Source organism: Cynocephalus volans, chromosome 5 (assembly GCF_027409185.1).
Source record: "Cynocephalus volans isolate mCynVol1 chromosome 5, mCynVol1.pri, whole genome shotgun sequence".
In the NCBI taxonomy this organism is placed as follows: Eukaryota; Metazoa; Chordata; class Mammalia; order Dermoptera; family Cynocephalidae; genus Cynocephalus; species Cynocephalus volans.
Window position 1 is genome coordinate 39565264 of NC_084464.1, and position 27313 is coordinate 39592576.

At 40.7% G+C, this 27313-nt stretch overlaps 2 protein-coding genes and 1 pseudogene across 2 annotated transcripts in view; 1 reads left to right on the top strand and 2 right to left on the bottom strand.

Annotated features, from left to right (window-relative positions):
• LOC134377918 (histone H4) overlaps window positions 1–10314 on the top strand; it is a 734914-nt gene extending 724600 nt beyond the window's left edge. The window contains exon 5 of the mRNA XM_063096728.1: window positions 9991–10314. Within this exon, the coding sequence (XP_062952798.1) occupies window positions 9991–10314 (324 nt within the window). The remainder of the gene's footprint in view (window positions 1–9990) is intronic.
• The window catches only part of LOC134377893 (zinc finger protein 184), a 944311-nt gene that overhangs the window by 386573 nt on the left and 530425 nt on the right, over window positions 1–27313 (bottom strand). The gene's annotated exons all lie outside the window — the stretch shown is intronic.
• LOC134378129 (gamma-secretase subunit APH-1B-like) lies at window positions 15040–22316 on the bottom strand (annotated as a pseudogene).

The following is a 27313-nucleotide window of genomic DNA, read 5'->3' on the forward strand; positions in this document are numbered from 1 at the left end:
GGGCCAAAGCCTGTAGCATAGAAGGCCAAAGCCTGTAGCTTAAAGGACCAAAGTCCTTAGTTTAAGCCAACGCCTGTAGCTTAGCAGGACCAGAGTCCTGTAGTTTAGGAGGCCAAAGCCTCTAGTTTAGGGGGCCAAAGCCCAACCCTTAAGGAAAACTCGTAGAATTGCTAAGATTAAGAAAGACCAGAAAACTTTCACACAAATAAAGCCTTTGATGTAGATAAGAGAATTGAAGCACAGCAAAAACTGATTGCTCTGGGGGCAGTTGCCCTTGGTGCAGCTAAATCTAGACGCTGGGAAAGTATGTAAGCTAAAATCTTCAAAGATATTCTGCTAGTTAGTGCTTGGGGGTCATTCCACATCTTGCCCTAAGCTGTTTCTTTGTGTTTCTAGGGGAGTTAGGGGCTTTGGTGATTATCTCATGTTTATCTTTGTACATCACATAGCTTAGTTTTATGACTCCTTCTGATGGTAAGTTGCTTGAATTATTTTAAGTTACACCTGCTTTAATGAAGATTGTCATGTAGCCAGTTTGTTTGTTTTCACTATGATTAACCACCTGTTTTTCTTCTGCAACTTTCTTGTCTTCCCAATAAAAACTGAAGCAAAACCTGACTTGGGGCTGTGCCTGGGCTTTCCTCTCTTGAAGGCATTTTCCCTCAGTGCAGTTGCTTCCAGCTTCTCATTGCTCTGAATACATGGGTTCTGAGTAATCTTTTGCGTCTCCATCACGCTGTGAGAGGTGACTATCTGTTAGTGTATATGCCTTGGGGAAGAGAGATTCTAGTTTTTATGGCTTGCCTCAGGGGAAAATGAAGCTGAGACAGGAGGACAGTGGAAGGTCAGAAAAATTTTGCTTTTGAAGCTGCTTCTGAGGCCTTCCCCTTGGGGTATCACTTTCTGGGCCTCAACATCTGCCTATAGAAAGGATGAGGAAAGTAGGAAATTCATTGCTCACCTCAATTATTAACAAAGTCTTTCTGAAGTGAGAGCCCTGATTAAGGGAAGGGTGGGGCTGAGAAGAGGAAGGTTCTTGCACACACAGTGATATGATGTTGAAGGCTCAGCCAGAGAGTTGGGCTTAACTTAAGTGGTACAGTCATAGGACTCTGATAGCATTACCTGGTACTGGAGTATCCAAAAAATCTTTTAAAACTTGCTTATTCAGTTGTTTCCTCTTTTAAAATGTCCTTTGGGTTGTTATCATTAGAAGTAAATGAGTCAACTACTGGAAAGGCTATGCGTACTTTTTAGTTGCACAATAAATCAGTGTTATTATTTCTATTACTGACAGAGACCATATTTATACTAACTCCATCTCCACTGCTTTACACAACACTGTTAAAGTCCATATAATTTTCTTGACTTTTTCCAGTGGAGGAGGGTAGGGAAGGGAAGAGGGAACAGAAGAGATAGGAGAGAAGAGGAGGAGAGGATTCACTTCTAGAAAGAGAGCCCAATGTAACAATTTTTTAAAATTGCACAAAGGTTTAATGTTAATATGTACCTATCTATTATTATTATTGCTGTTGCTGTTGTTGTTAATGGCTAACACTTGTTGAAAATTTTAAGCACTGTTCTAAAGGTTTTATATTTAATAACCCAATTTTCCAACATCTTCCTGTATACATTAAGTCATCTCTAGATTACTGATAATACCAAATACAATGTAAATGCTATGTAAATAGTTGTTATACTGGAGTGTTTAGGGAACAATGACAAGTAAAACTCTGCACATGTTCAGTACAGAGGCAATTTTTTTTTTTCAAATAGTTTGGATACGTGGTTTGTCGAATCCATGGACTTCAAACTCATGGATGTGGGGGGCCAATTATACATACAGATAGCCTTTATTTATTATAGAAAAAAATTAGAATGCACATTATTGTTAAATACTAGAGATTTTGTTAAAATGTATCATAGAGAATCCCTGTGATGGAATACTAAGTAGACAGAGGTAATCAATTTAGAATTTTTCATTATAGAAATTTTCTCAATTTTTATCTGTGAACGTAGATTCCCTTTGGCAAGGGAAATTGATCAGGTTAAGGAACTCAACAGAATTTTAGTAATTGTTCCTAGTATAGTGTTAAACATGGTATTTCATCAGTGGGGAAAAGACAAATTATTTTAAGAATCTGCCTGATTAATGAACTGCTAGGGAATTGATTAAAGTGTATTACAGAGAATTAAAAGAAGGATAATAAGCAGACTTTAAAATAACTTTTTTGAAAACTCTTTAGATAAGGGGAATTGATTAAAATATAAGCACTGTAAAGAAGTAACAAAATGCCATATTTAGCACCATATACACTGTCTCAGAAAAAAATATGTATTTATCTGTGTTGGGAAAATAGAATAATTTAATCAGACCCCCTCACTTTAGGTCCAGTTGGGAGTAGTGCAGCACATTCTTTGTAAATAAGTTGTGTGTGGGTGGAGTTAGTGCCCATGGGTGGTGCCACCACCGTGGCTGGCTTTTACTGCCTCAGGCAGCTGCCATGCACCACCATGCTCTTGAACCTACAGTTCCAAGGACCTTTTGGCCAGTTACCTAGCTCATAGACCTGGCATGTGAAGGGTTTGTGACTCAGTCTGGACAATGGGCTTGAAGGGTCTGTGAGCTCCAGACCCAGCTATAGCTCAACAATTGGCCCAGTCAGCAGGATTATGGGCAGGTAAAAGAGCTCAACAATTAGCATAGTTGGCTTTTGAGCAGGTACAGGAGCCAAAAGCCCTTGGAAGAAGGAGGAAATGTGGCTACTTGTGAATATGCTCTGCCCTATGGCCACCTTCCTGTTCACTGGGATCTGGTTGCTGCTCACTGTATTGCAAGACAGCACTGACCAGGCACTACAATGGAAAACCCCTTGGGAGGGGGAACAAATGTGGCTATCCTTGAGTATGTGGTGCCCAATGGCCACTTTTCTGCTGACCAGAGCCTGGCTGTTGCTCACTATGATGCAAACTGATTGAGATTTGCAGCAGAAGGCAAAGTTGTTGGTGGATGACGTGCAGCTACTGGAAGATTCAAAGCAGAAAGCAGAGTTGTTGGAAACATGGATAAATATCATGGAGGATTATGTGCAGCAAATGGCCACTCCTGCCTCTCACATCAAGGAAGATGACCAACCCAGTGGTGAGTTGGGAGAAACTGTGCATCTCCAGGCATGACCTGTTGTGCATGATAAATTGAAATACAAGCAGCCTATGGGACCAGATGGACAACTGGGGGGTGATCCACAGGTGACCCGGTTCACAACCTATGTCCTGTATACCCAGGTTGAACTGGTGGACTTGGGGAGACAGTTCAAGCAGAAACATGGGGAGACACTGACTGCTTTGCTGTTATGGTTATGGGACCTAGGGGTGCATAGTGTGGTATGCTCTGGTGAGAAGAAGGAAAAATTGGCCTCCATTACCATACACCCATCCCTGAGGCAGTGGCTGCAGAATAGCTGCAGATACGCACAAGGGCGAGGTAATCACTCCTTAATGGAGTGGGTGAATGCAGCTGCCCAAACCATGTGGGCAAATGTTGGAGAACTGCCCAAGATTGTTAGTAAATGGCAAATGTATGCTGAGTTGGTTCAAATCATTCAGGAGCTGGGGATGCAGGAGTCCATGTTTAATGTGGACACTCATTGCACAGATGATGAAAATTTTACAGGCAGCATGAGAGACATAGTGCTGCAAAATACCCCATCAACATCCTAGGGTCACTGATGGCCATGCTGGCCCCATACATTGGTCATTCTATACATGAGGTAACAACCATAATAGCCGGCTAGGGTGAAGTAGAGGAGAAAAGACAAGCAAAAGAGGTCTGAAAGGTGGCTAAGACCAAACCCCCAAGAAATGCTCAGGATTTTATCCTGAAGGGTCATGCGAGACTAGACATAAGCAGATGTGGCTTGACTTCCTTGCAGCAGGGGTTGATAAAAAGAAAATGCAGGGGCAGCCAAATGCAGTCCTATTTGCCTTGTGGCAACAATGGCACCCTGAACAGCGTTTCACCAAACATCCAGAAACAGGTAGCAAGGTACACTTAGTGGATTTAAAAGACTTTTTGGTTGCTCCCGAGGAGGAGGATGAACTGTTCCATTTCGAGGAGGGAGAAGGCCAAGATACTTATCTTTTGGGGGCAGGTGAGGACCAGAGGCCTCATGTTGAATTGGCAATACATTGGTTGAGGACAAATGTGCAGCGTGTTTTGGCATTGGTGGATACAGGCGCAGAATGTAGCCTGATACATGGCAATCCAGATAAATTTCCAGGGGCCACAGTTCATACAGATTGGCTATGGAGGACATACAATTGAGGTCAAAGCTGTGTCATTGCCATTGGGCATAGGAAGATTACCACCTCATGTATATACTGTATATATATCCCCTGTAGCTGAATCCATCTTGGGTATGGATGTACTTTACTGTTTGCACCTGCAAGCAACAGTTGGAGAGTTTCAGCTGCAAATACAGACAGTAAAGCCTGTGTTATGAAGATATGCTAAACATGACCCAAACATGTTACCCAAGCCAAGACACGTAGTTAATGTAAAGCAGTATTGCCTACTCGGAGGACATGCAGAGAAAAGTACCACTATATTGGAATTTGAGAAAGTTGGCATTATTCGTCCAGCTCATAGCCCATTTAATGCTCTGGTATGGCCAGTGAAAAAGCCTGATGGTACCTGCAGAATGAATGTAGATTATCGAGAACTGAACAAAGTAGTGCCTCCTTTGCAGGCACCTGTGCCTTCAGTTTACGACTTGATGGATCACCTGACAACTCAGCCGGGAACTTATCATTATGTATTGGACCTTGCAAATGCTTTTTTCTCTATTCCAATCTCAGCTGATAGCCAAGATCACTTCACCTTCACCTGAGAAGGAGGACAGTGGACCTTTCAAGTATTGCCCAAGGTTATCTGCATAGCCCAACTATCTGTCATTGTTTGGTGGCTGGGGATCTAGCCAAATGGACTAGGCCCAGCACAGTTACAATGTTTCACTGCATTGATGATGAATTACTAACCTCTGATTCTCTTGCAGATTTAACCCAGGCAGCTCCAATGCTGCTAAGTCATTTAGAACAATGTTGGTGGGCCTTGAACACAGTCAAAGTGCAAGGACTGGGCTATCAGTCAAATTCCTAGGAATGGTCTGGTCAGGTAAGACAAGGGTCATCCCAGAAGCTATTATAGATAAGATACAGGCATACCCTCGACCCACAACTGTAGCTCATCTACAGGCATGTTTGGGACTTTTGGGGTATTAGAGAGCTTTTGTACCCCATATGGCCCAAATGGCACACCCACTATATGTATTGACAAAGAAACGAGCTCTCTGGGATTGGACTGAGGAAGTAGAACAGGCTCACCAGGCTACAAAAAGGGCAATACAGCAAGTACAGGCTTTACGTTTTTTTTTTTTTTTTTATTGAATCAAAATCGGTTATACATATTTTGGGGGGTTGAACATTGAGATATGTTGATCAAATCAATATTACTAGCATATATATTGTTACAAATCATAATTATTCTTTATGCCCCTTGTCCAATCTCTCCCCTTCCCCCATTCCCTCCCCCTCCCACCTCTAATTACCCTAGATTACTTCTCTCCTTTTGAAAGAATAATGGTTACTCTGTTGATTTGTTGCCTAGATGATATGTCCAATGCTGAGAGTTGTGATCAGATCCCCACTATTACTGTAGAGCAGATGCTTCTTCTGTCACTCTGAAATGGGCTTTGTGGAGAGAGACATCCTCTTCTTTTCTTTATCTCTGCTGGTGACTCTTGTTGTGTCAATGCATTCCACTGGTTGGCGGACCATCTGTGTGGTGGTTGTGGCATCTAGCCACTTTGACAGCAGCCATGGTTATTGTGGTGACTGCGGTGGGCCACCAAAAGGAGGTGATGATTTTTACATGCCCCTTGGTGCTGGCGATGTGCCTAGTTGTGGGGTATATCTGGTCCCCTTCTCCATGCCTCTGGTCCTCAGGTGGGCCCCGAGGCACTGGTTCCATGTGCCTGTTTGTGGGAGGAGGGTCCAATCCCCTTCTCCATGCCCTGGGTCCCCGGGTGGGCCGTGAGGTGCTGGCACAGTGTGCTGGGTTGTGGGAGGGTGGTCTGGTCCTCTTCTCCATGCCCTGGGTCCCCGGGCTGGACCTGAGGCACTGGTGCAGTGTGCCTGGTTGTGGGAGGAGGCTCCCATCCCCTCATCCATGCCCTGGGTCCCTGGGCGGGCCCTGAGGTGCTGGTGTGGTGTGCCCTGTTGAGGGAGGGCAGTCCAGTTCCCTTCTCCATGCCCCATGTGGGCCCCAAGGCACTGGTGTGGTGTGCCTGGTTGTGGGAGGATGGTCTGGTCCCCTTCTCCATACCCCAGGTCACCAGGTGGGCACCAAGGCACTGGCATGGCATTCCTGGATGTGGGAGGGGGGTCTGGTTCCCTTCTCCATGCCTTGGGTCCCTGGATGGGCCCCGAGGTGCTGGCATGGTGTTTCTGGTTGCAGGAGGAGAGTCCAGTCCCCATATCCATGCCTTGGGTCACTGGGAAGGACCCCAGGTGCTGGTTCAGTGTGCCTGGTTATGGGAGGGGGGTCCAGTCCCCAGCTCCATGTCTTGGGTCACTGGGCGGGACCCAATATGCTGGTGTGGTGTGCATGGTTGTGGGAGAGAGGTCTGGTCCCCTTCTCCATGCCTCGGGTCCCCAGGTGGGCCCTGAGGCACTGGCATGATGTGCCTGGTTGAGGGAGGGAGGTCTGGTTCCTTTCTCCATGCCCCAGGTCCCAGGGTGGGGCCTGAGGCGCTGGTGTGGTGTGCCTGGTTGTGGGGAAGAGGTCTCATCAAGTATAGGCTTTACAAGTGGCCGACCCCACTAAGCCTTTTGAGATAGACGTACATATAATCCAGGAGGTGTTAGGATGGGGTTTATGGCAGAGACAGGACCAGTTTTGCACACCTGTAGGATTCTGGTCTCAGCTCTGGAAAGGCACTGAAGTGCACTACGCCCTAATAGAAAAGCAGTTAGCAGCTGTGTATTCTGCCTTGATAGCCACTGAAGCTATCACAGGAACTGCCAAAGTCCTAGTAAGGATGACATACCCCATAATAGGTTGGCTGCACAGATGGGCAACCAATCCTAAAACAGGTGTTGCTCAGACTCCCACTCCATCTAAATGGGGAGCATATATAGAACAAAGGAGCACTGTGTCAATGAGTCCTCTTGTCCAAAGAGTTGCAAACTGTGCTAGGACCAGTAGAGGTTGTGGAGGAAACTTTGGCACAACCCTTACCCATGGAGGTGGAAGCTACACCTTTCCATGAGGGACAGGGACCTATCACAGAGCAAGCTTGGTATACAGATGTCTCTAGCATGGGACCTTCAGCATCATGGACAGCTGTTGCTGTCCAGCCCTCAACAGATACCATGTGGTATGAAAATGGTACAGGGCAAAGCAGTCAATGGGCTGAATTGAGAGTAGTATGGATGGTGATCAAAAATGAGCCTGGGCCATTAACCATCTGTACTGACAGCTGGGCTATGTACAAAGGTTTAACCCTTTGGATCTCTACTTGGAAATATCAATGGTGGATGGTAGGCCACCGACCCCTGTGGGGACAAGCCATGTGGCAAGAGTTATAGGAATTAGGACATGAAACAGAAGTAACTCTTTTCCATGTCACAGGATACTTACCCTTAGCCAGTCCAGGAAATGATGAAGCAGATGCCTTGGCTAAGGTAAGATGGCTGGAGAGAGCCCCAGCTACTGATGTAGCCCAGTGGTTACATCAATGAATGCAGCATGCTGGCAGTAAAACCATGTGGATGGTGGCTCAAAGATGGGCCTTGCCTATAAAATGGGAAGATGTAGTGAACACCTGTTGTGCTTGTCCAGTATGTGCTCAAGAGAGTCCACACCCCCAGCAGGTGCCCCATACAGACAGGCAAATAACTTGAGGAAGGGTGCCCCTGGCTCAATGGCAAGTGGACTTTGTTGGACCACTGCCAAGGAGAATTTCAGATACATCTTCACTGCTATTGATACGGCTACTGGTCTTCTGTTTGTATGGCCTTGTAAGGCCCCAGACCAGGTAAACACTGTGAGGACATTGAATAGCCTTACAGCCATGTATGGCTGGCCTGTAGTCATAGAGAGTGACAACGGAACCCACTTTACTGGACATGGGGTTCAGAGGTGGGTCTCCCAGTTGTCCATTCAGTGGAAGTTACATGTGCCATATCATCCCCAGGCAGCAGGAATGATTGAACAGTACAATGGCCTTTGAAAAAAGGGACTAAGTCTATCTATCCAACCTCCATCCCTGAAGAGGTGGACACAGCGATTATGGCCAACAGTCAGAATTCTAAATGAGAGACCACACAAGGGTGGGTCCTCTCCAGTGGAAGCTCTGTTGCATAGGGCTGCAGCACCTGTTCAGGTGCAAATCACTACTAAAGATGAGCTTTTGAAGCCAGGATATGGCAAAAACGGAAATATTCTCTTACAGGCCCCAACCTGTTTGCAACAGGGACAGACAGTACAATGGGAATGACCTTGGAGAATAAAAGCCCCCCATATATGCTGAGTAGGTTTAATAGGGCCTTGGGGAAAAGGATTAGAGGAAGGCTTGCAAGTTTTACCTTGGGTGACAAGTACCTGGCCTCCTTGCGTAAAGGTAACATGGCCTGGAACAGATAAGTGCTCCATTCCAAAGGGCACATTTCTATTATCATTATGGCCAATTATAAGTTCCCCTACACTGTTATGTGTAGAACCTACAGATCCAACAGCGTTGGCAGATAAAGTATGGTATCATAAACCAGGTAAGATACCTATTCCTGCAACCATCCTTTCTCAGGATGGCAAACTGGCATGTATCTTACCAGAGGGATGCGAGCTTCCCCTATTGGTACCAATAACCCTTCTGTCTTTTCACCCATAGTGTTCTGGCTGCAGGCACTGCACCAGAGTCACATGATTGGTGTGTCAGCTTACTGAATATGCATTGAACTTCCCATTAGTATGACTGCAGGATTCCCATAGAGGAACACAGCAATGGTGACTACTAACCCGACATATGTGGCTAATAGTTAACAGGACAGAACTACAAGCCTTAAGGCATATTGAACAGATAATAGGTTACGTAAATGTAAGGGGCATCTATCCTCACTAGGGGAACATCACAGAATTTTCTGAACACATGGATTGTACAGTGAGGGACCCTGAGGGGGTGGATTGTTGGGAAAATAGAATAATTCAAGCAGGCCCCTTGCCTTAGGTCCGGTTGGGGGTGATGTGGTGCATTCTTTGTAAATAACTTGTGTATGGGTGGAGTTAGTGCCCATGGGCAGTGCCACCACCTTGGCTGGTGTTTACTGCCTCAGGTGGCTGCTGTGGGGCACCATGATCTGGGAACTAAAGCCTCAAGGACCTTTTGGCTGGTTACCTAGCTCGTAGACCAGTGTGTGAGGGGTCTGGGAACCAAGCCTGGCGTGTGAAGGGTCTGTGACCCAGTCTGGACAACAGGCTTGAGGGGTCTGTGAGCTCCAGACCCAGCCCTAGCTCCACAACTGGCCCACTTGGCAGGATTGGGGCAGGTAAAAGAGCTCTGCAATCTGTTCACCATAATACGTTATTAGCCAGCAGTAATGAGCTTTGTGTGATGGAATAACGTGTTTTATATCATTGCTTGTCCTCTTTTTGTATTTTATACAATATTAATGTTTTTCTTTTGCATCCAAAGCAATTTTTTTAATTCTTAAACCATGGTAACAAAGCAATTACTACAGAACAAAACAGGACAAGGAAACAAGAAGCTCGCTGGGTGTTGTTTTTTTTTTTTTTTTTGCCAATAGATTCCCCTCCCCCACCAGGGCGGGACTTCCCGCCTCTTTTTTCTTCAGGTTCTCAGTTTGGTCCGCAAACGGGCAAACGGACGTATAAAAGCCTGCCTCTGGCCAGGTTCCTCACAAAGTTCCGAGCAGTCTCTACTCACCATGTCTGGTCGTGGCAAGGGCGGGAAGGGTCTCGGCAAGGGCGGCGCTAAGCGCCACCGCAAGGTCCTGCGCGACAACATCCAGGGCATCACCAAGCCCGCCATCCGGCGCCTGGCCCGCCGCGGCGGAGTCAAGCGGATCTCTGGCCTCATTTACGAGGAGACCCGCGGGGTCCTCAAGGTGTTCCTGGAGAACGTGATCCGCGACGCCGTCACCTACACGGAGCACGCCAAGCGCAAGACTGTCACCGCCATGGACGTGGTCTACGCGCTCAAGCGCCAGGGACGCACCCTCTACGGCTTCGGCGGCTGAGTGCGCACCGCCTCCGTTCTCAACAAAAGGCCCTTTTCAGGGCCCCCCATCTTCTCAGCTGAGGAGCCGTGATACTATTGGTAATGCCTATGTCGCATGTTTAAACGTTCACAAGCGATAACTTGGAAGTTTTGTCTGTTTGGGGGACGCGTTGTCTTACTTGGAAAGACGAATTCTGTAATTTGAGTCGCCAGTGTTTTCCGGCCAGTGCTGTAGTAGTAAGGGCCTTTTCTAGTTTAGGGTGGTGCCTTACAACTACGAGCGTGGTGGGGAAACGTCTCATAACATACGGTGATAAGTCTAAATCTACTTGGCAGTGTCAATTGGGAATAGTTATGACAGGCCCAAAATTCGGGAAGGATTTGTCTTAAAATCACGAAGGATTGTTCGTTTTCTTGTTCTGAAGTCCTTTAAAAATGGACATTATTCCTTCTAAGTGTAATACCTATGTGTTGTCAGATCGGCAGAGGGTCATTAGCATGGTCTTACATCTACTTAGCAGCCTAATTAATGCTGGTCTCTATCTTAAGCTTTTGAGAGTTTTCATTTTCCTTTTCCTCCATATTCATTAAGGTATAACTGACATTGCATATATTTACAACTGTAGAAACATCTGATACATGTAAACATCGTAAAGTGATTTGTTTTTCAGTGACAAACGGTTTTTTTATTTACTGAAAAATACGTGTTTGGAAATAGTCTTGCATTGTGTATTGAATAACAGGTCTGATATTGCAAGTATATATGAAATAACTACAATTTGCATAAAATATTAATATAGCTACACACCTCTGGTAAACACTAATAGAATAAATTTGATAGAATGAAGTAAAGCCTCCTAAGTGAGAAATGTAAGCATTGCAATCATAAACAAAATGATCTAAGCAAAGCACTTAAAAATTATTTTGTGTGATGTCTACCTTGTCTGCCTGAAGTTAAGAATGTGGTGGGGGGAGCAAGAAAAAGCTGGCAAAGCCAAAACCCTTGAGGGACTCTTCCCAGGAAGCAGGCCGCTTACGCCCATGTGGGAAAGCAAAGTATTTCAAACCCAAAATATGTTTCTTTGATATATTTAAGGATGGCCAATTCAGAGAAAATGGAAAAACAGTATCGGCTAGAAGGGCTGGGGGGGGGGTTGTGGAAAGAAATTTACATCTGTAAATGTAAACAGCTAGGCTTCCTCTGAGGCACTCATCTTTTGACTAGTAACTTTCTGAGGGCAGCTGTAAGATAACCTGAAGTATTTTTATTTGCATACAAGATGTCTCTACTTAACTCCTGAGTTCCTTCTACCCTCAGAACTTCAGAGAAATGTGATCTCGGGCCATTGTTCTCTCTCTCTTATGAACACTGATTATATAATCTTTTATACTCCATTTGGAAATTGGGATATTACTCTCTTGTGATTTCCCTCATGCTTTACCCCTTTCCAGCACATTAAATAGTAAAATTTGTTATGCTTTTTCTTCATACTCATCTAAATTTGCCAGTGATTTTTATTAGCGAACCCTCAAGGGTGAAGTTTTCCTCTGGCCTCTATGTCCATGACAGGGCTGCCGCCCTGGCTGCTCAGCCAGCAAGGCTTCAGTGTTGCCATCAGACCTACACTGACTGCTAATGCCTGCTTTGGGGCTGGGTGGAGGCCAATGGGAAGAGTACCAGGTAGGAAGCTTCTGTCACAACTGCTTATGTTGCATCTGCTCTATGGATAAGAACACCTAGCATTTCTTGTGTGAATCTGCCACTCTCAGTAAACACTGAAACGTGCTTGAGAATAAAAATATTAACAGTTGTAACAAGCCATTTTCTGTGCAGACTGCAAATACCATCGTTAATTCATTTCAGCCATATTTTCATTAAGATGCTCTATAAGCAGCTACTGCTACTATATTGCCAGTCAGGCAGGCCAGAATTGAGGTAACCAAACTTTTCCAGTTATGAATACTACTTCAAATGAATTATAAATAAATACAGCTTATATTAGAGAACAATGAAATCAGTCTCTATCATTCATATGGCAATATATTCAAGCACTGCAACAATATTCACAATTCCAAGGTCAACTTGAACTATGTCCACTTTTTCCTCCAAACCGAGAAATCCTGCGTGGAGGAAAGCACATAACATCAATCAACACCACTTCCTTCTCTCCAAATATTACCAGGGCTCAGAAAGCTCATTATAGGTAACAAATGCAAAAGAAAAAAAAAAAATAGTATCAATATATACACAGCAGCAGAGGAAGATTATACCCTCCCTCTGGGCTTCCCTGAGATGAGACAAAGTAAGGCTATTTGAAACTATATTGCCTAAGGTGACTATGGCAATACTCACATTCTAAGAGAAACCAGAGTTACAAAGTTTCTTTACTCATTGTAACCAAAGATTTTAAAATAATTTCCTGAACTAAGACAATGGTTTTACCATCAAGGAAAACTTTCTTCTTATTGAGTTTTTATAAATGAGATTTTATAATATCCCAGCTTCTTAATATTAAGCTGTTAGTGTACAGAGAATATCCTCAAAGCTCAAATATGAGTAATATCAATATGCTCAAATTTTCTAAATTTAAAGATCAGCGAATATTTTATCAAAGTATCCACTTAAGAGATTTGAAAGTCAATAGTAATAAACAATTATATATTTTTCTTATTCTATTCAAAGAACACCATGTTCTGATAAGAATAAATCACAGTTTGATAGGTATCTCATTTCTCTTGACTCTGTATGGTAAATTTCACTGTTCAGCCTCTATGTATTTGATTCTTTATTTACTTATTTATTTATTTTAAAGATTACTGGTAAGGGGATCTTAACCCTTGACTTGGTGTTGTCAGCACCACACTCTCCAAAGTGAGCTAACTAGCCATCCCTATATAGGGATCCGAACCCGCAACCTTGGTGTTATCAGCACCGCACTCTCCCGAGTGAGCCACGGGCCGGCCCTTGTATTTAATTCTTGTAGTCTAAGGAAAATCTTGAATAAAGCATAAAACTGCAAACTCTAGTGAAACCACTGGCATTAGTACTAAAGTAAACTTTAGGAGAATAACTGTAATCGCTTTCTACTGTTTACACCTTGCTAAGAAGCACTACTCCTCTTGAATCTTTAGATTGAGATATTCTAATATCTTAAACATAGGATGGTGTTTCATTGATATTAATAAAGGTCTAGTTCATGAGTAAGGCTCTCATTTCTAGAATGATGTGTGGCTAGCCGAAAACTGACCGTATGTCTGTTTTAAACATGTTCATTTTTTTTTTCACCATAGTACTGTCAAATTCATCCACCTGTCATGTCGGTATTGAGTCCTCTCACTGCCACTTCTATTTCTTTTGGATGTTCTACCACACATAGAGGATTCACTGAGGTATCACTTCAATGTATAAGTAATTTCCATTTCACACTATCAGTTCCCCAAAAGATACCAACTGTGAATAATTTCTAGTCAGTAAAGGCACAATTCACTGGATTTCCTCCTTATAAAAACAAAGCAAAAACAAAAACAAAACAACAAAAAAGAGTTGTTTAGAAGCTGAACACCTTGGGTATTTCTATAAAGGGAATGCTGTACCTGCTATGAAAACTCAGAGACATTTACTAGACCTAAAGATTATATGGATTAGGTAATAGCATGAAATTTGGCAGTTTAAGATATATTTCTAATTTTACACTATACCATTTGGGTGAAAGTGCTGTTTAGTATCACAGGAGCAAGTAAAAAGTGTCAGCATCACCCTTTTGGCTCATTTTCCTCATGCTTTTGGTTGCACTTCCACCAGCTCCAGTGAAGCCTGCCCCAGAGCACATCACTCAGCTGCCTGCACAGCTGGTCAGAGATAAAATAGCAGACTTCACCTCAACTAACTCTGCATCTAGTACTAGGATAGTCAACACTGCAGCTGACAGCCTTAGGGCAGAGTTCATGGAAAGTTTTGAACTGAGGAAAGACTCATAGAGGTCACACAAACATTCCTGGTTTTATAATACCTTCCCAAGGAAGTCAGAAAATAATCATTTTTCTTTAAAGAAACTGAATCTATACTCAAAAACAATGTAATGCCTCAAAAAGCAAAATCTAGAATGGAAGAGCTTCAGCTTAGTAATCAATATCTTACTTGGGCTAAATTATCATAGTCAGTCAGTGTAACTTATTATTGCATTTAGAAGCACAGCCTACCATGTTCTCATAAGACAATACTAGTGAAGCACATGAAAACAGTTTAAGAGGTGATAGCCCTTTAGCCTTCTGTGATTTCAGAGCTTAAAAGGACAAAGGCTAACCAAGATTTGACATTCAGATGTTTACTTACTCAGCACAAGTTGAGTTAGGAGACACAGCTAAACATCAGATTCTCATTCACTTATGGTATTCTCAGGAAGCTCCCATTTGGATACCAACAGTTCTCAGCCCGACTGCACACCAGAATCACCAGGGAAGTTTAAAAAATTACCAGATGCCCAGGCCAATTAAGTCTGGAGGGTGGAGCCCAGAACCAGCAGTCTTTATGTTTTCCCAGATGATTTAAACACGCAGCACGGATGTGCACCACTGAAGTATCCCTTTCAGAAGCTGTTGCCTGAAAGCCATGTGAGTGGGACTCATATTTAGATAGTTTTCACGTTTCTAAATTCCACCAGAAAAACAGATTTTTTAAGAAAAAGGCACAGTTGTGCTTTCTCTAAAGAAACAGCCTGTTTGGGAGGTGCTGGTCTCCTGGAGGTTATTTGGAGTGCTGATTTCAAAGAAGGAAGTTCTTCTTGTCTTGGCAGAGCTGGTGGAGTTTCCAGCTTCAGCAGCTGCCTCCAGCAACAAAGAATGCCCAGATGCCCATGAGCACCACAATTATATATGTTGACACGAGATTTACTGAATAATGAGGACTTAGTAAGGTCTAGGCTGACACCAGCAGATGCGTCAGGAGAACTATAAGGATGTACCACATTTTCTTCTCACAGCCCTCAAAAAATACAAAGCCCCAGAACACGTGCAGCAATATGATAACCAGCATCCAGAAAGCCGAGTTAAGGAAGAAGTGAGGAGCATTTCTGTGAATGCCCACTGTGCCTGGCCCCAAGGAGTCAGATAGGGTATTCACAAAGGAAAATACTACACATATAATACCAAAGCCCAAGCCAGAAACATAGGCCAGCAATAGCATAGAGTGTACTGTCTCATCTGGGTTTATATTCTTCAAATCCTTGTTGCCTTTCTGAAAAAGTCTATAGTATGCAAACCAGAATGTTTCTTGGATCAACGCTCCAAACATCAGCGGGTATTTTTGTACTGGTCCATGTTTGTTGTCAATAACGATTCTTGCAAGGAACCAAACAAGAGATGAAATCAATACAGACACCAACCTGAAGAAAGCTCTTGCGATGAGGAAGATGACATGCACTGGCTCAGTTGTGATGGTGAAGGCACAGAGGGTGAGCACAGGCCGGAAGGCAGTGAACCCACTGCGGAATGATTAAATTAATCTTATTAACACATCCATTACCTCACAAACTGTTTTTGTGTGGCAAGAACATTTAAGATCTGTTCTTAGCAATTTTCAAGTGTAGGATAAGTTATTATGAACTATAGATCTCCAGAACTTATTCATCCTGACTGAAAGCTTGTACCCTTGACTAGCATCTCCCCATTGCACCACACCCCACTTTCATTCTTTGGAAACCGCCATTCTATTCTACTTCCATGAGTTCAACTTTTAGATTCCACACGTAAGTGACATCATGCAGTATTTGTCCTTCTGTGCTTGGCTCATTTCACTTAACGTAATGTTCTCCAGGTTCATCTGTGTTGTCACAAATGACAGGATTTTTTTCTTTTCTAAGGTTGGATAGCATTACGTTATACGTGTGTGTGTGTGTGTGTGTGTGTGTGTGTGTGTGTGTGTGTGTACACATACATATAATATATATCACAGTTTTTAATCCATTCATCTGGTGATGGACACTTGGGTTGATTCCATGAGAAAGCTTTTTAAATTTAAATAACTGTATAAATAGAATCTAGTGAGTAAAGCTACTTTTTTGTTTTGCTTTTGTGGTGAAGTTTAATCAGCACTCATTATTTTATAATGATGAAAATGATGAATGTGAGTCATTGGTGATATCAAATAACTCAGGAGGAACAATTATAGTAACATCAATTCAGATACAGCAAAAGTACAAAACTTGTAGTCCAAGTATGGAAGGCTGATGTGTTTTATTTAGACTTTTTAAAAAATTTGAATTTTCAACCAATCATGTAGAAAAAAGATATTTTACATAAAAAATATATTTTTAACTCCTGAAAACAAATTGTACATCTGGTACTGCTAAGTGGGCCTACATAAATTTTTCTTTGGATGTAAAGAAATATTTTTCTGTTTAGGGTGGAAAAATTAAAAATAAAGAAAATTTGAAGTTAAGATGTAAATGTTCTGTTTTGTAACTTTATACCATTAAAATGATGCAATATGGTGAAATGTTTAAGCACAATCATTAGACGCACAAACCATTAGTTTGGGATCAAACCTATACCAATCATTTTCTAGTTGTGGGAACTTCGGTTAAGTTACATGTAGTCTCTGAGCCTTCATTTCTTTATTTACACAATTGTGCAATGATAATAATGATGTTGATGATGATAGTACCTAGCTCCAAGGGCTGTTATTAGAATTAAATGGATTGACGAATGAAAAGTGTAGAACAGTGCCTGACACACAGTATGTGCTATGTGAAGCACTTAATATTACTCATTGATACCTCACCTCTAATTGCATCGGACTTTGTGACCCATGGCTGAGAGCAACCTTTTTAAATAGCCACGTTCCAGTACTCAAGATTAGATTTAGGAGATACCCTTGTCTTTCAGAGCCACGAGAAAGTTGCCCCTAAAAAGAAACCAAAGTCTTTACTCTAAAATCTTAAAAAATTAAAGTATCATGATTAAATGCCCGAAGAATTATAATGTATTACTTACAAAGATTTGGCAGTTTTGCTGCATGTTCAGGTCTTTACCCTAGTGAAGGATTATTATAGGATTAGTAGTACAGTCAGGGAAGATCTCAGTTGATAGCATCAGGAAAGTTAGTTAATTGATTCATCATTTATTCAATAAATACTTATTGAATGACTACTATGTTTCAGACACTGTGCTTGGCATGGTGATATAGCACCAAAAAAAAAAAGAAATTCCTGTCCCCATGTTACTTCCTTTTTACTAAAAGACAGAAAATAAACTAATAAAAAAAAATCTCTATTTTGCTACATCTAGTGGCCAATTAGTAGTCTTCGTTTTACTTGACCTTTTGGAAACATTGATAAAATCGACCTTACAATTTCTCCTTGCTATACATGTTCTCTCTTCACTTGGTTCTACCTTACCAGAGGTGCTGTATTTATTGCTAGTTCATCTCTTCTTCCCAGCCCCTAATGGTGGACAGCATAGGGATAGGTTTTTACTTCTCTCTCTACACCCACTCCCTTAACGATCTCATCAGGCCCAGGCTTTAAATTCCATCTGTACATCAATGACTTCCAATTTTATATTTCCAGCCCAGGTTTCTTTCCCAAACTCCAGACATGCATTAAACTCTCTATTTTCCTTTTTCTTCAGATGGATGTTTAATAGACATTTGAAGGTTAACATGTCCAAAATAAAACCCTTGATATTCCTCCTCCCAACCTTCCTTCAAGAAAAAAACTACCCTATTCAGTTGATAACTTTATCCCTGTCCTTTTTCATACTTGCATTCAGCTCTTAAAGAAACTCTCTTGGTTTGCCTTCAAAATGTATACAGAAACTGACCAATTCTCAATACTTCCATGATGGCACCCTCTGTAAGTGACTATCATTTCTCCTTTAGATTACTGGCTTTGGCCTCCTTAATGTTTTCCCTGCTTCTACTCTTGATTCTCCACTGTCCTGTGGTAAGTTACTCTGACACTTTGGTAAGTCTCCACATCCACTACAGGCAAGCTTTCCTACAGCACAAAAAAACTCAGACCAAATTAAAATGCTGGTGATGCATGGTTTATTAAATCAAAACAACCTGTGGCAAGGGGAAAGAAATGGGGTAATTTAACACTGGATAAGGGTGCAAGCTGGTGGACCACAGAAGCTGAATCATGGGTTATACAATGTTCATATATCTTATCTTTCTCACTGCCCCATCAGTCTTCTTCATTGATGCTGTGGTTATAAAGATCAGAGTTCAAGTTTGAGCCAGGAGGTCCACAGATAGACAAAGGTGCCCTGGGCCGATGACAGGCACCTACTGTATTGAAGAGGAGAGACAAACATGCCAGACTACATAAGCCTTCCAAATAGCCATGGGTTTTGTGTTTCTTGGGTAAAGTATACATGGGGCCAGAATGGATATCATCAGTAGGTGACTGAATTAAGGCACCACTTGTCTCTAGTATATTTAGTGTCTGATTTATCTCATGCATATTTAGTATCCAGGTGTCTCATGTATAAATACTGCCTCATGACTATTATCTATCTCTTGCTCCTTTATAGCTTTCCTTATAAACACACATGCTCTACTTACTAATTACTTATACTTAATACAGCTTATGAGTTTTCATCCATCACATTTGTTTCTCTGTAGCAGAACTAAATAGTCTCAAATAGGACAAGAAATGCATATTTCATAATGTTAGGAAACCAAGTACAAGAATTTTATCCATTATAATCAGATCGTTGGACAAGTATTTTATAATTGAATATTTAAAATTGTATCTTTTATTTTGTCTTTTTTAATGACATAGTTATGAAAAGAGATAAAGGCTTGCTTGTTTTAAGGAGGATCTATTAGTTCTAAGTCTATGTTAATAAACACATTCCTGTGAAAAGTAATAGGACTTACTAAAAGCATTTTGTATAATATCCAATCACTCTTCTGTGTTGTTTTGAAGACAGGGCCAATCAGTATGTGTCAGATATTTCCTACAGTCATTATTCTTAAGTATTCCTGACAACATATCAGAAGATGTTTAATAGAATATTTTTCTAAAATTCAAAGAATCAACTTTGCAAAAGATAACAACTGCAAGTATATTAAGAAGGCATTAGTAAAGAAACTTTAGCCACAATCAAATCAGTTCATTCAGTCCTAAGTAATTAATTCAATCTTTGTTGGTCTTGGGTAAAGAAGTCCGTGTCTATTTAAAGGCCTGGAAAATCTTCAATCAGTCCTGTGGTTGAATCTGACAGGTACTTGTTACAGTCCCTTCTTCAAGTTCTTTTGATGCTTCTTCTGGAAAATTCAATTTCAGATCTGTAATTTGTAGCAGGGGCCTTTAGATAAACATGTTGAAAAACAGGAACCATCTGTTGATGACAAGAAAGAACATGTCTGGTTGATTTATTATATTAATCAACATTATCTGTATGAAGAATAGAATCCCTTACTTAAGTATCATACTATCAATAGTGAGGACATTGAGAAACCTCCAGGGCCTTCTGATATATCTCATAAAGTATTTGCTATTAACAACACCAAATTACAAGGGCATTTATACCAAGGAATAAAATCAGTTTGTTGGCAGTTTTGTCGTAGTCTTTTATTTGAATATAATTATGTTCTATCCATCTTTAAAATGTATAATTGTTAAACATTTATATTAATAACAATTTAACTGGCTAACTTAGGAATGTATAGTTTCCTTTTTTGATTTGCCCCTTTTCATATTGTACAATAATAACAGAACAGTACTCACACTTGTATATAACTAATTACAAATATAAACTATGTATTTTCATATAAAATAAAAAAAATATATGTGGACTAGTGATTACGTGGGAAACCCCCCAAAATAGTTTAGATATAAATAACACCTTAATGATTTCTTTACTCAAAATCTAGGACCTTGAATTGGAAAAGGTAATATCAAAAAAGTTTTGTTACATTCATTACATGATATTTTATTACATCTGGACATGTGCATGAATCACACATTTCTCAAGACAAATACTGAAATATTAGCTAAAAGTCTGGCTAGTTAGTTCAGTTGGTTACAGCATGGTGTTGATAACACCAAGGTCTAGGTTTGATCCTCTTACTGGCCAGCCACCAAAATAAGTAAATAAATACAATATTGGCTCTAAAAATAGCATTTAAATTATGCACAGTACACTTAGTTTTTTATTTGTTTGTTGTTTTTTAGTTTAGAAATGAGAAACATTTCTCAAAATTATTCAAGATATCAATGGAAAGCCATAGATAACAGACACTTATATGGTTTTAGGGAAATAGAAAACCTCTCCACAAAGATAGTAGAGAAGAGTTTTATTATTGAATCAGCATTAAACCAGAATATGATGTGCATTGCAGGCAAACTGCTAAAGAGCTTACAGACAGAAATCTCATTCTTTTATATAGCTAAGTGGTTACAATGTAGTCAATATGTCAGGTACGTTTTGCATTTTGGAGTCATGTGATAGTTGAAATTAGGCCCATCTCTTCCCAGGATGCTGGGAGCTAGAAAGTTATCTTCCTTGATAATTACATTTCAGGGACTAACTCTAGGGTACTTGAGGAAACATTCCTCAATTGGGAGACAAACAAGAGGCACTTGACTTTACAAAGGTTATTTCCCGGTGAGGTAAGGGAGTTAAGGAGTTGTGTTCTCCAAACAAAATACACAATAGTAAAGTTTTCGTTTTTGTTAAGAGCCAGCCAACTGAAAATTTATGAACAATTTCCTAAATTTTTTCCAAACTTGTTTTTCCTCTTTATCATAATTTTTCCTGATTGAAAACATTTAATATGCTTTTACATGTGTTTAAACACACACAAATATCTATATATAGCTAATATTAAAGTTTTAACTTCAGTTTTTTGTTTGTTTTTTTTTGTTTTTTAAAGATGACCGGTAAGGGGATCTTAACCCTTGGCTTGGTGTTGTCAGCACCACGCTCAGCCAGTGAGCGAAACAGCCATCCCTATATAGGATCCGAATCCTTGGCCTTGGTGTTACCATGCTATATAGGATCCGAACCCTTGGCCTTGGTGTTACCAGCACCGCACTCTCTGAGTGAGCCACAGGCCGGCCCTTAACTTCAGTTTTTACACTATATAAATCTGATAGATGTTCTCTCTTGCTCGCTGTCTACGTATCTACATCTATAATTATCAGCAGTTGTTACTTTAGTCTGTATCTGCAGTAGTGGCCGTTTCCACCAACACCCAAGTTTTCCCCTTCGGCTTTGGGTTTTTTTCCTATAGGCATCTGAGACCTCCTCTGAGAAGATTCTAGAACCTCCTTTGAGATTAGATCTGAATTTACTTTCTAATCTTGTTAAATTCCTTTTCCGCTCTGTACCGAGTCCTCATGGTTTGTAGTAGCTCTCATGGGTTAGAAGGCTTACTTGTAAATATTTCTCCACCTTACAGAACATTTCCGTAGTGCGATCTCCTTTCTCTTAAAAATTTAGTTTAAATGTCTTTCAATTGCATCCTATCCTCACCAGCTGTTCTGAGGGTAATCACTAGTTAGCCTCTAAGCTTTCCCGACTTATAGAGTACTGATCAGGACTAGAGGAAGGGGCCAAGGACATCCTTAGTCCATCAGAAACATGAAAGAATAGTTATACATGGTCACATACTGTAGCTCGCCAAGTGGACTAGTGAACAGCTACGGGTTTTGCTTCCCTAGCGGAGCGCCATAATAGACATCAACACAATGTGGCTTAATTTTAAGCCCTCATGTATAATGAATACTCCGCATCTCTGACTCAGTGCCGAGGTATCGGGCCTAACTCAAGCTATTCCTATAAAGCACACTTTATCTGTTGATCACATATTTGCTTTCTCCCGTTATCCCCGTTACTGTTTGCTTATTAGTCTTCCACAGTGGCCGTAACGTCTAATGTCTTATATTCTTGTGTTGGGAAAGCTGGGATAGCAAAAACCTGTCAGATAGAACAAAGGTTTGTTTGGGCCTTTCCTAGAGCGGATCGGCGTTTTCAAACTTACCAGCCCGCGAGTGGGGGAGCAAGCGCCATTAGCTGCGCAAACGGCGCAGGCGCAAACCGAAGCGTGGCCGGAGACAAAGTAAAAGTACAAACCAGCGTCACCGCTCTTTATGTGAGAGAGTGGGGTGGCCCTGAAAAGGGCCTTTTGTTGAGAACGGAGGCGGTGCGCACTCAGCCGCCGAAGCCGTAGAGGGTGCGTCCCTGGCGCTTGAGCGCGTAGACCACGTCCATGGCGGTGACAGTCTTACGCTTGGCGTGCTCCGTGTAGGTGACGGCGTCGCGGATCACGTTCTCCAGGAACACCTTGAGGACCCCGCGGGTCTCCTCGTAAATGAGGCCAGAGATCCGCTTGACTCCGCCGCGGCGGGCCAGGCGCCGGATGGCGGGCTTGGTGATGCCCTGGATGTTGTCGCGCAGGACCTTGCGGTGGCGCTTAGCGCCGCCCTTGCCGAGACCCTTCCCGCCCTTGCCACGACCAGACATGGTGAGAGACTGCTCGGAACTTTGTGAGGAGCCTGGCCAGAGGCAGGCTTTTATACGTCCGTTTGCGGACCAAACTGAGAACCTGAAGAAAAAAGAGGCGGGAAGTCCCGCCCCGGTGGGGGAGGGGAATCTATTAGGCCAAAAAAAAGAAAAAAGAGAGAGAGAGGCGAGCTTCTTGTTTCCGTGTTCTGTGTTATGTAGTAATTGTTTTATTACCGTATTTTAAGGCTTTAAAAAATTGTTTTTGGATGCAAAATAAAAGCGTTAATATTGTGGAAAATACAAAGGACAAGGAATAAAATAACCACCTATTATGCCGTCACAAAGCTCGCTACCGCTGGCTAATAAGGTATTTCGGTAAACGGATAAATGCACGATTAAAAAAAAAATGTATACAGTGCTGTGTATGGCGTTTTGTAACTTTCCTACACTGATTATATTTTAATCTGTTTCCCTTGTCTAAAGAGTTTTCAAAAAAGTGATTTTAATGTCTGCTTATTATCCTTCTTATGAATTCTCCATAGTACACTTTAGTCAATTCCCTAGCAATTCATTAATCAGCCAGATTTTTAAAATAATTTCCATTTCCCACATTGAACATAAATTCACTTCTTCACTATACTTGGAACCAATGCTGAATTTTCTATCGTTTTCATTACATCAAAATTTTAAATTGGGGCCGAGCCCGTGGCGCACTTGGTCGAGTGCTGCGCTGGCAGCGGGGCGACGCTCCCGCCGCGGGTTCGGATCCTATATAGGACTGACCGGTGCACTCACTGGCTGAGTGCCGGTCACGAAAAAACGACAAAAAAAAAAAAAAAAAAAAAAATTTAAATTGTATTCGTATTAGAGGTTTCGTGATTTCGTACTGCAGGTCTCCCCTTTTATTCATTTCAAGATTTCCTAATGTAGTTTCACCAAGATTCCTTTTCTAGTCAACTTTAGAATCATTTTATGAGTCTGAATAAAATTTCCTGGAGATTTTGATCATAATTGCAGTGCCTTTATAAATTAATTGGGATAGAATTGAGGTCCTTAAAAGAACGATTCTTGTAACCTAAAACTGGGTGTTTCCAGGTTTTTAAAAGCCTTTTCTTAATGACCCAACTAAAGATTTGGTTCTCAATAACATTTTATATAAAATAATCTTCGTGTATATTTGTCTTTTTTAAAAAAACAGGGCTATACCTCTGAAATTCTTTAACACCAATGAAAATTATAAAACTTCTACAACGATTCTAAAGTAACCTCTTGCTCTTGTTTGTTTTAGAAAGTGGTTGAGATCTGAAACTCGAGTTAGTAAAACCTGGTTTTAAATTAAATCATCTCTACTAACCAGACTTCAGCTGACTTGCTTATGCTTTGTAAATCTTTGCTCATCTATTTAGGAGGACTAGGGTAGTACAGTACTTAACTCAAAGTTAACTGTAAGAATTAATGGTGATAATTTGCATTAAGTACTGAGAACAAAGCCTACCTCTATTTAATATAATAAGTAATTCTCTAGTCTAGAAATTAAATTGACAGAGGACAGATTAACAGGAAAAAAACTATTTTAATTATGTACGTACACACAAAAGTCCCGTAAAAATGTTAGACTCAAGCAAGTGGACAGATTGAAATTTATATGTTGCTGTGGCTCAGAAAATGATATTCCAAAACTAAGGCCCCAGAAGTAGTCTCAGAAACAAAACTTCTCTGTGACCTCCGTATGCCCTCCTGTCTCAGCCCTCTCATTCTGTCCTGAAGCATGCCATAGAAACCAGAATTCTTTCCCAGCGTGGGTCATAGGTACCAGAACCCCTTTCCTCAAAGCCAGCTGTGAAACATAGACATATTACTCTCACCTTATCTCACCTTTCTGTGTAACAGCTGGCCATAAAGAATTCAAGACTGTCATTCCAGAGGGGTCCTACCTCATACCCAGGAGGAAGGAATGCTGCACAGAAAGGCCAAGAAGAATCTGAACAGACAGGCCTTGCTGAGTTTCCCCACTCAGTTTATTAGCATTAGATCACACCCTTTTTATCTAATCACAGTTTTACATGGCTGTCCATTCATCATAGAATTTAAGCATAAAAGTGAATGATTTTCCTGTATCTTGGATCCTTTTACTGAAGGCTCCCATGTTATGTAAAACTATAATGAATTAAATGTCATGCTTTTCTCTTACTAACCTGTTTTTGTTATAGGGGTGTCGGCTGTGACCCTTATGATGGGGAGAAAAGGTATCACCCCCTTTCTGCCCCAGCAATATCATCCTGGGTGACAAAAAAGAATAGGGGTTTGGGACTTCTAGGGGATGGCGGAGACAAATTATAGGAGGGTGAGGGGAGGAGACGTAGGGTAAGTAGATATTGCCTTGTTGTGCAGATGAGCCTCTGGGGAGATAAGAGGTGTCTGGTGTAGCTCTCTGTCTGGTATTGACATATTTACTAATGAAAATTTCCTTTATAAATATATATTTTCTTTACAAAAGCTGAAATTTATGCTTTATTTTAGGCAGTTGAGGGAGAAATAAAGAGCTTTTTCTGTGAGGCTCATTCTGGATTTCTTTTAGGTCAAAATAATCAATATGCTAAAGTGGCATATTGTGGGGTGACATGTTCTAAATACTGTCAGTATCCTAACAGCTAAAAATATAAGTAGAATATGAACACATTAAAATGGCCCATTGCTCTGTCTCTTTACAAAACCCCACCCCACACCAATAAAGCTGATCTTTTCATACAAACAATTGAAATAGTAAGCATAATAGATAAAAGTCTGGAAGAGGAGATAGTTATAAAACCACAAAAACAAACAAAAAACCTGAGGGGATAGAGAGTTAGTTAGGCATTTTTGGGGAGCCTCAGAAATTTGTATGTATTATTTGAAACTCTCCAGTTCTCCCACCTTAGTTCTTACCCCTTGTCCAGAGTCTCTTCCTTCCTCCAAACCTCTGGTCCCTAAAATCACTCCAGCTGTTTCATTATTCCACCAGATAATTAATATTTATTAACATCAGTTACATTTAATGTGAGATTGTTGATAGGCTGGAGGAAAAAACAGGAGATGTACCAAATTAATAAGGACATCCATCCATGTCAACCTTTTTCCTACATTTTCCTTTAAACCTAGCCTCCATGCAATCTCATCCTTGTTTAATTTTCAACTTCCTTTTTGCTTTTATATAGCTTTTTTACTTTTCTTCATATGAATTTTTATTATTATGAAATTAACATAATTTTTTGACCATATTTTATGGGCTTGTCATTGAACCAGAGTCTAGGAGGATGGAAATAAGAATAAAACCTGGTCTCTACCCTAAGGAACTTTGCAAACTAGTGTGTAATAAACACCAGTAATCTAATACATAAGACACGTGCTATTGTAGTTGTCAAGAGTCTGTGGAGAGAGAAATTAATGGAAGAATAACTCTAGAAAGAAAAAGTTTAAATAATGCTTTCACAAATATGCTGCCACTAAAATTGAACGTTGTCTCTTATGAAAATGCTTTCTAGTATAAAGTGATAGTGTGAAGTTTTAAAGAGTTCTTCAGTTCTAATTGCAAATACAAATACCTAAATTACTTTAGCAAGATTTTTGGAAAGTTTTGTTAACTCCACTTTTAAAAACAAGTTTTAATTATTTTTCTGATTATGTAGTTTATCTTCATGTATCAAGTAAAGAATAGTAGGTGCTTTATTCAATAAAATTGGAACATTGGTCAATTAAAAAATTCAGTTAATATGTGGAATTATAAACAAGGATTGTCCCACTAGTATATTTTATTTTACTTAAAACAGTAAAGTTTACATTTATTTGTAAATTATTTGATTATGGGTTCATTCACTTGAGTCTTTACATAAATCACACAAATAATATAATGGATGGCATGATTTTAACAATGTGGTGGTTCTTGCGGTGGAGAATAGAAACAATGGAATAAAGCAACTGTTAATAATTGCATCAACATCAATGATAATAACAACATATTTTATTATAAAAATTTGAAAGAAGTCACAGGCCTTCCTTGAAGCTGTATCATTTACTTGGCATTTCTAGTTCTAACAGAAATAATTGTTGAAAACCTATACATACAAATGATACAGATGACTTTTTGAGAAGGAACAATTGAATAATCAGATTTGCTGAGATCAGGATTCGGGACATCCAACATAAGAAAAAAAATATTTACCCCTATGTGATTGTTGTGCTCATTGTCTTAGTCCAAGGATTATTTGCATATAATTGCAATTGAGATTTAAATATAAGAATCACAAATGTTTCAAGAGACTCAGAAAATGATCCCAATTGTCTAAAAATGCCTATAGAAATTCATTTTCATTAATATGCCTTTCTGAGGGAAACTAGACATTAGCAAGATGATGTATACTTTAGGTGGAGAGGAACAAGTCCCTCTCTCACTAGGGAGACATGATGGAGAGAACAAGTATACTGATGAGGAAAGAGGGCGGTAAAAATCATTGACAGAACAGTACTATATGACCCTGATATAGTAAGGTAAATAATCTGATTTACAAGGTCCATCACTTGTTAGT